The sequence below is a fragment of the Bufo bufo genome, chromosome 5, assembly GCF_905171765.1.
Source record: "Bufo bufo chromosome 5, aBufBuf1.1, whole genome shotgun sequence".
In the NCBI taxonomy this organism is placed as follows: Eukaryota; Metazoa; Chordata; class Amphibia; order Anura; family Bufonidae; genus Bufo; species Bufo bufo.
In genome coordinates this window covers 488668374-488682743 of record NC_053393.1, presented here as the reverse complement: position 1 = coordinate 488682743, position 14370 = coordinate 488668374, and the positions used below count along the sequence as shown (strand labels likewise).

Genomic DNA, 14370 nt, shown 5'->3' with positions numbered 1-14370 from the left:
TGAAGAAAGGGTTGCCAACCCGATTTTTTCTTTTTTCAAAAATCAAGGACAGCCAACATTTTTACGGACAAATTGGAAAACCATAATGAATAAGAACGCTTATTAGTAATCCATGTTTATAGATCACTATACTGATAATAAAGCTGTAAAATGAAGGGCAATCACCACCAAAATATTCTAGTCAAGAACCATCAGCTTCAAAAAAAATCATGGACAGTTTGCAACCATGGTTGACGATCCATGCAGAGCTTATTCTGGTTATCTGCTTTACAGAAAGTGTAGTTGGTGGCCTACTTATCATGGAGACACTGCTATGGGGCCCGTGGTGAGGGTAAGCCCAGAGGTGAACTTCTATTTCTGCTCCTGACATAAATCATCTGCAATTTCCTCCAGCTGCCACTAGGCACAGCTCAATGCAAATAAATTTTACAGCTGACATTGAGTTCAATGGTAACCATATACGTTACATTAAACTGAGCTTCCTCTAGTGGTAGGCAGCCAGTTTTATGACATGCTGTTTCAAGGGAAGCAGAAGATTTATAGCTTTATGAGGAGATTTATCATCGCAATTATGCCGGTTGTCTGGTGTAAATAGATTGAGAAATTTGGTATTTGTAAAGCACGAGTTCCACTTTTTTCCAAATTGAGCAAAAGCATGACTTTTTTTTTTTTACTAAAAGATTACTCCACGAATAAAATAAATAAATAAATTTGTCAGCAATCTTACTGGATTTGCTATGGGGTCCTATGATATCAGTGTAGTCTTTACACCTGTACAGTAACATGATGTTACTCTCTGCATTATAGAAGGTCAGACAAAGGGCTCATGCACACGACTGTATGTATTTTGCAGGTGTGCAAAAAATACAGATGACGTCCGTGTGCATTCCGTATTTTGCAGAACGAAACAGCCCCTAATTAAACAGTCCTATCCTTGTCCGTAATTCAGACAATAAAAGGGCATCATGTTGCGGAACGGACATACGGACATATGGAAGCGGAATGCACATGGAGCAACTTACATTTTCTTGCGGACCCATTGAAATGAATGGTTCCGCATACGATCCGCAAAAAAAAACGTGAGAGGTGTGTGTGACGATACAGCAAGTCCGTTCATTACTAATGGAGGCTCCCGAGATCAATCTATCCGCACCTACAAAACTTTGCACTTTCCTGAAAACTTATTAGCATGGCTAATAGACCAGTTAATTAGGCTAAAAGTATTGTTAGGGCTCATGTACACGACCGCATGCTGTCCGGACCCGTGCTGCAGTCCACAATGCACGGGCACCGACCGTGGGGCAGCCGCATGCGGATCGCGGACCTATTCACTTGAATGGGGTATGCAATCCGCATCCGGCAGTCCACACCGCAAAAAAGTAGTGCATGCACTACTTTTTTGCGGTGCGGAGGCACGGACAGTAAACCCCCGGAAGCACTCTGTAGTGCTTCCGTTAGCTTCCGATCCGTGCCTCCGTTCCGCATCTCCATGATTGCGGACCCATTCAAGTGAATGGGTCCGCGATCCATGGATGCGGGGTGCACATGACTATTGCCTGTGTATTGTTGACCCCATGTATGTGGCCCGCAATGCAGCCACAGCCGGGCAATGGTTGTGTGCCTGAGCCCTTAAATCAGTTCTTCTCAATTATTTTCTGTCATGCCCCCCCTAGGAAGAAGAAAACATTTCGCGCCCCCCGCGCGACTGTAAATAGTATCATTTGTCGGGGGCCGGGGGCTCCCTCTCTCTGCTAGGCAACAGACGCCACGTGGGACGCCGCTTGTGGATGACGGACACTTATGGGGGGATCTGTGGATGACGGACACTTATGGGGGGATCTGTAGATAACGGACACTTATGGGGGGATCTGTGGATGACGGACACTTATGGGGGGGATCTGTGGATGACGGACACTTATTGGAGATCTGTGGATGACGGACACTTATGGGGGGGATCTGTGGATGACGGACACTTATGGGGGGGATCGGTGGATGACGGACACACACTTATGGGGGGATCTGTGGATGATGGACACTTATGGGGGGGATCTGTGGATGACTGACACTTATGGGGGGGATCTGTGGATGACGGACACTGTTATGGGGGGATCTGTGGATGACGGACACTAATGGGGGGATCTGTGGATGACGGACACTTATGGGGGATCTGTGGATGACGGACACTTATGGGGGGGATCTGTGGATGACGGACACTTATGGGGGGATCTGTGGATGACGGACACTTATGGGGGGATCTGTGGATAACGGACACTTATGGGGGGATCTGTGGATGACAGACACTTATGGGGGGATCTGTGGATGACGGACACTTATGGGGGGGATCTGTGGATGACGGACACTTATGGGGGGATCTGTGGATGACGGACACACACTTATGGGGGGATCTGTGGATGACGGACACACACTTATGGGGGGATCTGTGGATGACGGACACTTATGGGGGGATCTGTGGATGACGGACACTTATGGGGGGATCTGTGGATGAAAGACACTTATGGGGGGATCTGTGGATGACAGACACTGTTATGGGGGGATCTGTGGATGACGGACACTAATGGGGGGATCTGTGGATGACGGACACTTATGGGGGATCTGTGGATGACGGACACTTATGGGGGGGATCTGTGGATGACGGACACTTATGGGGGGATCTGTGGATGACGGACACTTATGGGGGGATCTGTGGATGACGGACACTTATGGGGGGGATCTGTGGATGACGGACACTTATGGGGGGGATCTGTGGATGACGGACACTTATGGGGGGGATCTGTGGATGACGGACACACACTTATGGGGGGATCTGTGGATGACGGACACACACTTATGGGGGGATCTGTGGATGACGGACACTTATGGGGGGATCTGTAGCTGGCACTGTTATATGTGCCATCCACAGACCCCCCACCCCAAAACAGTGCCATCCACAGACCCCCCCATTGCCGTTCCAGTACAGTTACAGAATGTGTAAAATTAATAATGATTCTATTCATTAGGCCCCCTCTGTAGTAGAACATTCAATATATCCATCCATACCTGTTATCGTAATCCAGGCCGGCCGGGCAGACGAGCGGCAGCGTCACTGACTGACGTCACCTGCCTGCGCCGCCTGCTTCATTCATAAAGTATGCCGGGCAGGCACGTGACGTCAGTCAGTGACGCTGCCGCTCGTCTGCCCGGCCGGCCTGGATTATGATAACAGCCCTGTGAGTAGGATGGATATATTGAATGTTCTACTACAGAGGGGGCCTCATGAATAGAATCATTATTAATTTTACACATTCTATAACTGTACTGGAGCTGGGGGCCGGAGCACAGTGAACGCACCGGCCCCCAGCTCCTCCTCCCAGTCCCTCTCCGCTGATACATCGCAGCCTGCGATGCTGGAGCATGGCTGGAGGGAGCGGTGGGGCGGGGCTATAGTACAGTGACCGCACCGCCCCACCGCTATTGCCGGCCCCCAGCTCCAGGCCCTGAACGAGCCCCCTTTTACGGAGCCCCACTATTTGAGAAGCACTGCCTTAAATGCATCTAAAAAGTGAAGCAACCATGAATTTGTTAGAAGTGGTGCCAAAAAAATTACCGAAAATATTGATACATTTCCCTTAGAGTTAGGCAGTCTACGGAGCTTCCAAATTTATCACAGGGGCTCAGGCTGGATGATACATTTGTTGCAGGGCTAGACACTTTTGTCTAACTGTATAGCACCTATGGTATTGGTAGGTTAACTTTGCCACAGAATTTTTAAGCCCTGTCCATTTTCCACTGAGCCACGCTTCATAATCACGTCTAAAATGAGATGTGCCAAATCGTGCCAAATATTTGCCAAATTTTGACGCAAATTACGTCCGAATTCTGGTGCAGCCATAATAATAAATGTGGGCCATTGAGTCTAATAACAGAACTTTATATACCCACCAGTAGAAGGTGCTTATGCCATTCCGAAATCCAAGAGCAGTCGGGCATAGTTGTTTAACTTTCCTCCGAACTCCCACAAAATTTTAATGTTATGGCCAGCTCTTCATATACTGCAGCTGGCCCCTGTGTCCCAGAGGTGAGGTTTGCATCTATAGAAATCATATAATATCTTGTGGGTAGATAGAAATTGAAATATCCCTGTGAACAGCATGCAGTAAGCTCATAAGCTCCCACTAGTGGCAGCCATAGCCAGCCAGAATTTTATTTATTCACTGTATGTATATGGAAGAGATTGGTAGGTCTTCTTATAGCAGTTGGTAGTTCCAACCGCCATAAGAAAACATTAGGAAATTAATTAGTGCAGCATCATACTGTACTTCTGCAAAGAAAGGCTCTCATGTGAATTTGGCCTGACAGTGTGAGGAGGTTTATGTTATTTTTCATTTCCCAATGTCTGAGTCTACTGATGGGACTTTTATTTAAGAGCTGCAAATTGCAATACTTTAGAATTTTTATTTGTAATCATTGTCCATTTCATTGGCCGAAGACCTGAAGGAGGCTGAAATAAGATGTGCGTGTCTGCATGTACGAGTCTTGTCACCGTATACCATATTTATTTGGGTCTTCTGGCAATATGTCCAATTTGCAAAAGCCTCTGCTTTCCCATACAAATGATGCGTCCTGTTCCTTTACATAAAATGAATCTGCCCCGTAATACAAACACAGCGTCATTACTGAATAATACATGTGACTATTAGAATAGTAAATGCATTCAAATATCACACTGTAGCAAAATCGCATTTATTTGTATCTTTCCTGTAGTGTATGCTCCCACCGATATGCAAATCTAACCTTTCAGATACTTTACCCAATAAACCCAGAGGCCGTAGCTGAATAAAAATGTTTACTAAAAGGCTTTCTTTTGTATAATCTATTGATTTAATATCTTTTAGACAAGAGTGGAATGCCAGTATTACCCTGAAGGCTACTGATGAAAATCTCACCACATTTGTTTTCTATATATTATTTAGCACAAAGTCACAGACAATGGGCAAAATGCAACATATGTCGGGTTTATAATTGCTGATAATCTCCTGCATGTTGGTGCTGGAACTATTTACTCAGTAGGCACTTTTCGCTAATATTTCTCACCCGCATTCTCATGTTTTTAGAAAATTGTAGAAGATTTTTTTTTTTAAATCTTAAATTGTGTGAATGTGGACTAGTTAGTGAACTACATTTTATTTCCAATTGCTTGTGCAGCTACCCGGGAGGAGGCAGAGGATGGGAATGATAGTGGCCTTGGCTGTCAAGTCAATCCAATGAAAGGATCCATCCAATAAAAGGATGGGGCACCCTTTCTTCCCTCTAGGGCTCCCGTTTGATGGTATCTGGAGTGCCCTTGATGTTAGGTGTTTGGATGGGTGCAAGGCAGGAGGTGTAGAGTGCAATGTCCAGTGTAGGGTGTAGGAGTCAGAAAACCAGGCCAGAGGTAGAAGGATAAATGTTTCTCTTTACTGTAGTGCAAATTGGAGTTGTAGGACATCAAGTTATAGCAAACACAGTTCCAGTTCTCTCCCAAAAAGAGGTGTATGGATTTAGGCAAGGATGATAGTCATGGCCTTCACTCTCTTTGTAGAATCTATAGCAGGCAATAGTGCACTGACGATAATGGCTGTACTGTCCTGGGTTTTGAAGGCACATTAGGCCAAGACATGTTCGAGTGTCTTAACAGTGTTCCCCACCGCCCCACAGCAGCAAAGTTTGAATGGCTGTAGCAGCAGGTTACCTTGCTGACTCCAGTGCTCAGACATGCAGATTCAAAGTTATCCCATTCTTTCCTTTGTCTTTCTCCTTCTCTTTCTCTCATTTTATTTATCTTGTAGTAATTTACATAGAGATCTTTTAGTGTCTGAAGTCTTCTGGGCCTAAGGAGAAGGAAAATGAGGCAACAGCTTCCCTCCTCTCTGAAATCTCCCCTAAAACTCACTAACTGAGCTGGGGTGGAGCCCTACAAAAGGCTGAACCAGGATTATTAACCCTGGATGTGCCATCCATGGGCATAAGGCATAGCAATATATCACATTCAATTACATAACAAATCATTTGCAGGTACCCCGTTTTGAGGTAGTGCACTTGTATAGTGACAACATATTACACAGTGCGGTATAGGTTTTAATGGAAATCAATCGCAGACAGCTTCAACTGTATGGTATACAGATGTACAAAGTCTATTTACAGTGTTAACAGAGCTTAGAGAGTATTTTTTATTAAAAAAAAGATAAAGGGATATTGAGTTTTACTGCTTTAGCCCTTCATTCTAGACACTCTTGGGAGTGTTAATTGTTAGCCGTAGAAGGTGCTTTTAGTAATTTAGACAATTTACAGTACTTTGACCCATAAGACAGATTTCCTCTCCTTCATCACAAGCATGAAGATTTGTCACATGTCAGACAAGATCATATGTCACTGCTTTCATGATACAGTAGATGTTATGTACAGCTTTGGTCTGTCTTTGATATTATTCCATTAATTTGTATACCCCACAAGCCTGCAAGCTCTGACAATTCACTCAATGGACACAGCAGTCTTTTGGCAGCTACAAGTGCTCCTGGCGGTCAGTAAACTGCCATTGATGAATCGCTTCTTTCTCTTCCCTCTGTAAAACATTTAGATAAAACAATGTTGAAATAATAAAGACTTGGAGGAAAATTTCTTCTCCTGCTTATTTATCTCCCCCGCTGACCTTTTCTGCTTTGTGCGCCTGTTACATTATTTCTTTTGTAAGGATGCGGCGTGATCGATGCAAACTGCTTAAAGGAAATCTGTCACCAAAAATGTTATCTATCAGTTAAAAAACAGATAGCAGCACATATCATTTTTTTCTAATCTGATTTTATTTTCTGATTATAGATTTTTTAAATCTATTTCCTGAACATGATTATGGGGGCAGCCATCTTGCCTGAGCTGTTCTTGACAGCATTTAGAAAGCATTTAGAAAATTGCTTTATGGCAGCCCCATGGGCCATAAACCCAATGGACAGGAGGGGACCTCAGTGACTTCTATGGTAGAGTTTTCTAGGCATGCTCTGTGACCTGTGGAGAGGTCATTGTACAAGGAAAGAATAGATAAGCTCTGACAATCATCTATTGTGGATGGTCGGTCCTGTCTTATCTGTACACAAAGGTGGTATCTCCTTATCATAACAGGCAGGTTTAAAATAATATATAACTGCACTAAAGCGATCTGTACAAAACGAGAAGTGACGCCTATTATTACTCTTAGTGGTCAGTGTGAAAACTGCAGGAATTTATGGTTTTTATTTAAATATTGATATTAAAATGGAAAATTAAAAATAACATAATCAAAAATTCTTCAAAAATATGTTAAACATAAAAATGGTATTTAAACAATAATCATAGTCGTTTTTTGATTACACATTCCCTTAACTTTTGATGGGCTCAAATGATTTAGTGACAAAAAAATATTCATCAAACTAGAGCATCCTGGTGCAAATTTTGAGGGCCCCAGTGTTAAATGCATATAATATTTTATAGGGATTCTCAGTACTGTGTAAACGTTTTAGGCAGGTGTGGTGGGGAAAAAATGCTGCAAAGTAAGATGTGATAATAGTTTATTTATATCAATTAAAATGCAAAGTGAATGAACAAAACAGAAATCTAAAAAATTTAAATCAATATTGACCACCCTTTGCTTTCAAAACATCATCAGTTCCTCTAAGTACATATACTTGCAAATTCATCACAGAATGGCCACATTAAAACGTAACCTTTATTACCGTATATGTCAATTTAAAATAGAGTCTCCTATTGTTCAAGATCCATAAAAAACAACAGAACGAACAGGACTAGCCCTGCCTACCAAAGACATAATGGCCGCCCTGATAAAGAGCGATATCGTATCAAGAACCTCCTATAATTCCCTGATCGGAGGAGAAGCCAACACTAAATGTGACGGTAAGGGTGTACACAATATTTCATTCACCAGGCACAAGTAACAACAGTAGCCCTGATAACCAAAGGTACACACTGTAATTACTGTGCTGTGAATAAAGGGCCCTTTACATGGGACGAGAATTGCATAGATCATCGGTAAAGAGTGTTCATCGGTACACTCCTAAGCGATGATCTGGCAGTGTAAATGTACCGCCAATTTTCTGATGAACGAGGAAGGAACACTTCCTTCGCTACAATCTGCTGTAATATCCTCCCATGTAAAGGGACCTTAAGTATCACTCACACATTCAGTAAAAACTGTTTAGCACTAAATAGATAAAGTAACTATAACTTAAATACTTCCTATAGTGGTAGATAAGCCCCACAAATAGATATCCAATGATATGGTTTCCTAAAAACCAAATGAGCTAGACAGATTAAAGTATTGTCCAGCTCCCAAATCATGTGTTCCAATGGGTTTCCCTGTGGTGTCTTCCACAGTTCATCAGGGGACAAAAGAACCATCCATACAGATGCTTACTGTAGTAATTGGGGTACAAGATGCAGAATAGTCTACCCAGATACCTCTTATACAATAATGTCTATAGCCACACACTTAAGGGTACTTTCACACTAGCGTTTTTGTTTTCCGGTATTGAGTTCTGTCACAGGAGCTCAATACCGGAAAAAAACTGATCAGTTTTATCTTAATGCATTCTGAATGGAGAGCATTCCATTCAGTATGCATCAGGATGCATCAGTTCAGTCCCTCTTACGTTTTTTGACGGGAGAAAATACCGCAGCATGCTGCATTTTTCTCTCCGGCCCAAAATCCTGAACACTTGCCAGAATTCAGGATTCTGCATTAATTTCCATTGAAATTTATTAGTACCGGATCCGGCATTAAAATTGCCGCATTGACGGATCTGTTCTTCTGGTCCGTGCATGCGAAACTCCCCGTTCAACTCCACATTACATTTAGCTCAGACCTCTCACTGTCTATCCAAATTTGCTTATCCCCCCATCTTAAATACCCCCCCCTCCCCCCGTGATGGTTATCTCGGTGGGCACCACTGATGGTCCCCCTAAGGGGTATATATTATTTTCGTCTCTCTCTCTTCTCCCCTACCTACCCACCCCCCGCCCAGGCGACAGCACCGCTCATCAGCAACTGGTTGTAATACTTATTGCATATTCCTCAAACCTCTCAATCTTTGCCAATAAATTTTTCCACTCCATAATACTGGGTGTCTTTTGGAACCCCACTCTCTTGCGATTATAACTCTTGCCACCATGAGGCCTCTTATCCAGACCCTTTTCTTCCATTTTTCCCTAATTGATAATGGGATACTGCCCAGGACAGCCACTTCCGGTTTATGTGGAAGGGATACTAAGGACTCTGCACTTAAAACACCAATAGGATTGCACACTTAAACAACTCCATATCATATGCATATAGTCGGCAGCCTCTTCTCTACATTTCCAACAGTTTGATTCTCATTCTTTATAAATCTTACTTAGCAATAATGGAGTCATGTATATTCTATGGATAATATTAAAGTAGATTATCCTAAAGTTGCTAGAAATCATTGTCTTTTTTATATTTTTATATATATATATATATATATATATATATATATATATTCCCCCATTCTAATGTGTTTAATCCTATATCCTTTGCCCATTTTTCCTCACTATTAAACTTTACTATTTTACCCAACCCCTTCCTTATTATCCTATACACTTGAGAGATAGTCACCCTGGTTGTCATGTGTTGATAACAGAAATTATAAATTCATGTTTTATTCTGATAAAATATTCCCTGTTTTGTGTAGCTTCAAATGCGTGTTTTAATTGGTGATACCGAAACCGACTCATTAAATCTAAATTTGTTCCAGGGCATAATTCTTTTAGTGCTCTTATTTCCCCATTCTTAACTAACTGTGATACGTAAATAATACCATACTTTTCCCAATATTTACATACTGTGATTTATTGAATCATGCGAAGACCTTTAAATCTGTGAAAAAAATAAATACCGGATCCGTTTTTCCGGATGACACCGGAGATACGGATCCGGTATTTCAATGCATTTGTCAGATGGATCTGCATCCGGATCCGTCTGACAAATGCATCCGTTTGCGGATTGGCTGCTGGAATTCTCTGATGCAAGTGTAAAAGTAGCCTTAAACACTTAGTAAGGTAAGTATGACCACTACACATAGTCAATTGTGGTAGCTTCCTGTCAAGCTCTAGTGTGGGAGGGAAACCCCCAAACCAAACATAGGAGGGAAAGGGAAAAGGAAATAAGTCCTGAAAACTAGGGAAGGAAGATGGACACCGCCTAGTGAAAACCCTAATCAAAGCCCTGACTGACTACCAGTATGAACAGACCCCACGGGTAGGTGAGTTCATACACAGGAATACCTAAAGTCCTATCTAACCCTAAAGGACCCTGGTACTAATGACAGGAATGAGACATCCTGTTCCTCCAAAAGAAAGGATGAACAGGAGTCTCCCTAAGGCCTAATACAAAACAACAAAGGAATGCAACATACAAAAAAAGCCAAAATACAAAGGGAAAGGTAACACTTAACTTCTAAGAAACTATGGCAGCACCAGGAACTCAGCCAAGATCCAAACACCAGCTATCCACAGGTCCAACTAAAGCTATAAACCGCACAGCATTGTGGGAGAGACAACTATAAATAGGGAAAGTTAAATGAGCACAATAGCAACACCTGGAGGTTAAGGGTGTGGCTAGTACCAGAAACAACACAGACGCCTATTGATCCACAAGGTAAACATGTCAAACCAAACCACGTGTTGCCAGTCTCAAAGATCTCACGCCACTCACTGTCGCGGGGATATCAGTATGTCTCGGCACATCCGTAACACTTCCCCTTTATGTGGTTTATAGGTACACTTGGACACAGTTTTTGAAGGAACTCGGCAGGGAGGTTGTTCCAAACATCTTGGAGAACTAACCACTGATCTTCTGTGGGTATAGGCTTGCTTAAATCCTTCTGTCTCTTTGTGTAATCCAACAGGCTGGATGATGTTGAGATCAGGGCTCCTTGTTCTTTTTTACGCTGAATATAGTTCTTAATCACATAGGTCTCCAAGATGTTTGGAACAATTTGCCTGCCGAATTCCTTCAAAAACTGGGTACAAATCTACCTCACTATTGATCACCTCCTTTATGTATCTTGACCAATTCACTAGTCATTGGTAATCCATGGAATACATTATATGAGTCCCTTATATCTAATAGATAGTAAAGGCTGCTTTTATAGGTGGCCATACACATTATGAAGCAGGTTGGTTGTTTCGACAGCGGTTGAGGTTGAGCAAATGATTGTCTGGTGAACGATAATTTTGCAGCTGTAACCATGCACATTTTAATCCATATTGGCAGTTACAGTCATTCAAACTGCTGATACATGTATTGTATAATTACTCCTGGGCAATATTTCTGTGGATATCCTTTCAAGGAAAGATTTATCATGGATGAAAGGATCTTTCTAAAAAATGAAAAATGTTTTTTAAACTACTAGACAAAAAAATGTAAACATGGCCAACTATTAAGGTGATGACAAAAACAATCATTTGTTGTTAAATTCCGCCCTCTCAGCTTTCACCCATTTTCAGTAATTGTCATAACTTTAGTTTGGGCACCTAAAAGGGGTTGTACATTATGGCAAAGGGTCACATAATGCAAGGGCATCTGGTTACAACCATGGCCAGTGATTGGCCTCAGGCAGCATCAGACCGGATGTTTTCAACGAGGGAGCACAGGAGGGCATCGCAGGCTGGGAGGAGAAGGAAAGAGGTTTTTGCAGAGCCTCTTTAAAGTGGCATTTGCCCCTCTTTCCACAGGTTGCACATATACATCTTCCCACACTGAAGGACATACTGTAGATGCTTTTCATTCCTTCCAAATACTTATGAAAAGCAGTAACTGAAAAGGGGACACTAAAAGACCAAAACTTCATATATTTGTTGTGCAGCTGAATGTAGTCTATTGTTCTTTGGAAGCAGACACCTCACACATCAGCTTTTGGAGATAGCAAGAGCTGTAATTCATTTTTTATTTTATTTTTTTTGCTTTGTAGGAATTTGCAGACTCCATATATCAGCTGGTAATACAAAAATTCCAGGACCTCACAGAAAACTCCTCAGTATGCACACGTCACAAAGCCCTAGCAGCCATTGTCATGACCAAAGGTAAGGTTGTTTTACAGAAGATCTTGCTGTGTTTTACTGAGGAGTGATATCATTATCACATCTTCAAGGCAGTTTATCGAAAGAGGATTGCCACCAAGAAGTGTCTTGTCAACATATTGAATCATCTTTACCAACTTTACGTTTTCTGTATATCTAGTTGCAAAAGTGTATGTTTTATACATACAAGTCTTAATATGTAACAGAGTGTGGTCATATGGTGGCCTACTAAGGTCTCAGTTGATTAAGCTGAATCTATGTCAGAAGGAACAGCACAGTGAGCTATGCACAGACTCTACAGCAACAGAAAAGTAGGTAATATTTAATAAGGCTATTTAAAAAAGTTTCTTCATTTTTTTATGTTCAAAGCAAATGGTCAATAAACAAAATGTTGAGAAGGTGTCCATAGCCTTTAGCAATTCTAGACCTCAATTACCCCTTTACAATATACACTGGGGGCATGCATATTCTGGTAACAACTGCATATGTATAAGTATTTATATAAACTGGCTTGATGGGGGCCCTACTTACCTGTTTGCCTGAGGACCTATTTTCTTTAAAATAGTCATGATAGAGATAGATAGATAGATAGATATCTCCAAAAAATGGAGTGTTGCACCCTACCTTCACCCTGGTCTGACTGTGCTGCTGCTTCTTTCTGTTGTTTGATAGATAGATAGATAGATAGATAGATAGATAGATAGATAGATAGATAGATAGATAGATAGATAGATAGATATTAGATGCAGTATATATAGATAGATGGATAGATGAAAGATAGGTTTTCATGTTTTCAGAAAGAAATAGATGAGCGTTCTATTTTATTTCATTTTATTTTATTTGGCTTCAATTTCTAAGTATGATTTACCATTGCCATCAGAATACCCTGACAATATCAGAATTGAATTTTTCAGGGCAGGGGAAAATAATAAATGCCATCCATTTCCACTTAATGTTGATTTACAATGTTTCTCCCTTTAACAACCATAAAATACTCCTCAGTACAGCTAGTCGTGTCGGTGATACAGTGTATTGTAAAAAATGTTTGGTGGGTAAAGTAAAAGTAATGAATATTAATTATGGGGAGGATTGGTGATTTATAAGATGCCGTCTGGATTTATGTGGTCGATAATATGATTGGAAGAGAAGTGTAATGAAGGTCCAGGGTATGTCAGTGAATCTCAGCTCCGTAGTGTCACTGTTCTGTCGAAATACACAAAGGAAAGACTAACATGTCTCATGCAGGGCTGAAACGCTTCAGTGGTTTTTCTGGGATTCGAGAAAAGGGCTCTTTTTTTAGAAGCAGTTCTGCTCTTTTTCATGGGCCAAGTCCCCTATTGTATATCATCACCTTTCATCTGGATAAGGCTGTAATACGTGCACACAACATAGACTCTGTTTCTGCAGAGAAAGAGCCTTGTTATGATGTAAAATAACAAAAAATCTGTGAAAATTAAGGGGGTCATTTATTAAGACCGCTGTTTTAGACGCCAGTCTTAATAACCCCTATAGCTGGTGGTGGATCTGCCGGAGGTATGAAGAGGGCCCGGCCTCTATATAACTTCGGCATATTCAGCGCCAGTCTAAATTTTCTAGCTATCTTACATTTAGACCATTTTCTATGCTTAAAACAGTCCCCTTCCCTGCCCATGCCACACCCACTCTTTTAGACCTTCTGTGAGCGGGGTAAGTCGGAAATTGCAGGGCAGATATCTTTTGCCTAATACAAGTGTATTTCTGATAGTAAATGACCCCCTAGGTCTTTGGATATTTTTATGCCATTGTAAGTCCCTGCATATTTTTTTCTCAAAGAGCATTCTCATCATCTCAATACCTTCACACTGACTATCCTTAATCTGCATGTCCACTTGAACACCATTTTATTTTTTTCATATATAAATAAGTCCAACACCAGGGGCGTAGCTAAAGGCTCATGGGCCCTGGTGCAAGAGTTCAGCTTGGGCCCCCATTCCCTCAAACCTTCATGCTGCATGAGGCAAAAATTTAAACTGCACCTCCCCCTCCTCCATACCAAATTCTTACCCTAACCCCTTCTGTCCAGCCAGAGGTGTAACTTGCATACACTTTCTATAATACTAGTGTCTTCTTATGTGGCACAAGGGTCTTTGGGCCCCTCAGGCTCCTGGGCCCGGTAGCGACTGCTACCTCTGCACCCCCTAGAGCTACGCCCCTGTCCAACACATATTTGTAGCAGTTGGAGCTTAGTAAATGATCATTTTTAGCCACCAC

At 41.8% G+C, this 14370-nt stretch overlaps 1 protein-coding gene across 1 annotated transcript in view; it reads left to right on the top strand.

Moving 5' to 3' along the window:
• ADARB2 (adenosine deaminase RNA specific B2 (inactive)) overlaps positions 1-14370 on the top strand; it is a 761328-nt gene that overhangs the window by 550131 nt on the left and 196827 nt on the right. Inside the window, exon 5 of the mRNA XM_040434228.1 lies at positions 12012-12123. Coding sequence (XP_040290162.1) covers positions 12012-12123 — 112 coding nt within the window. The remainder of the gene's footprint in view (positions 1-12011; positions 12124-14370) is intronic.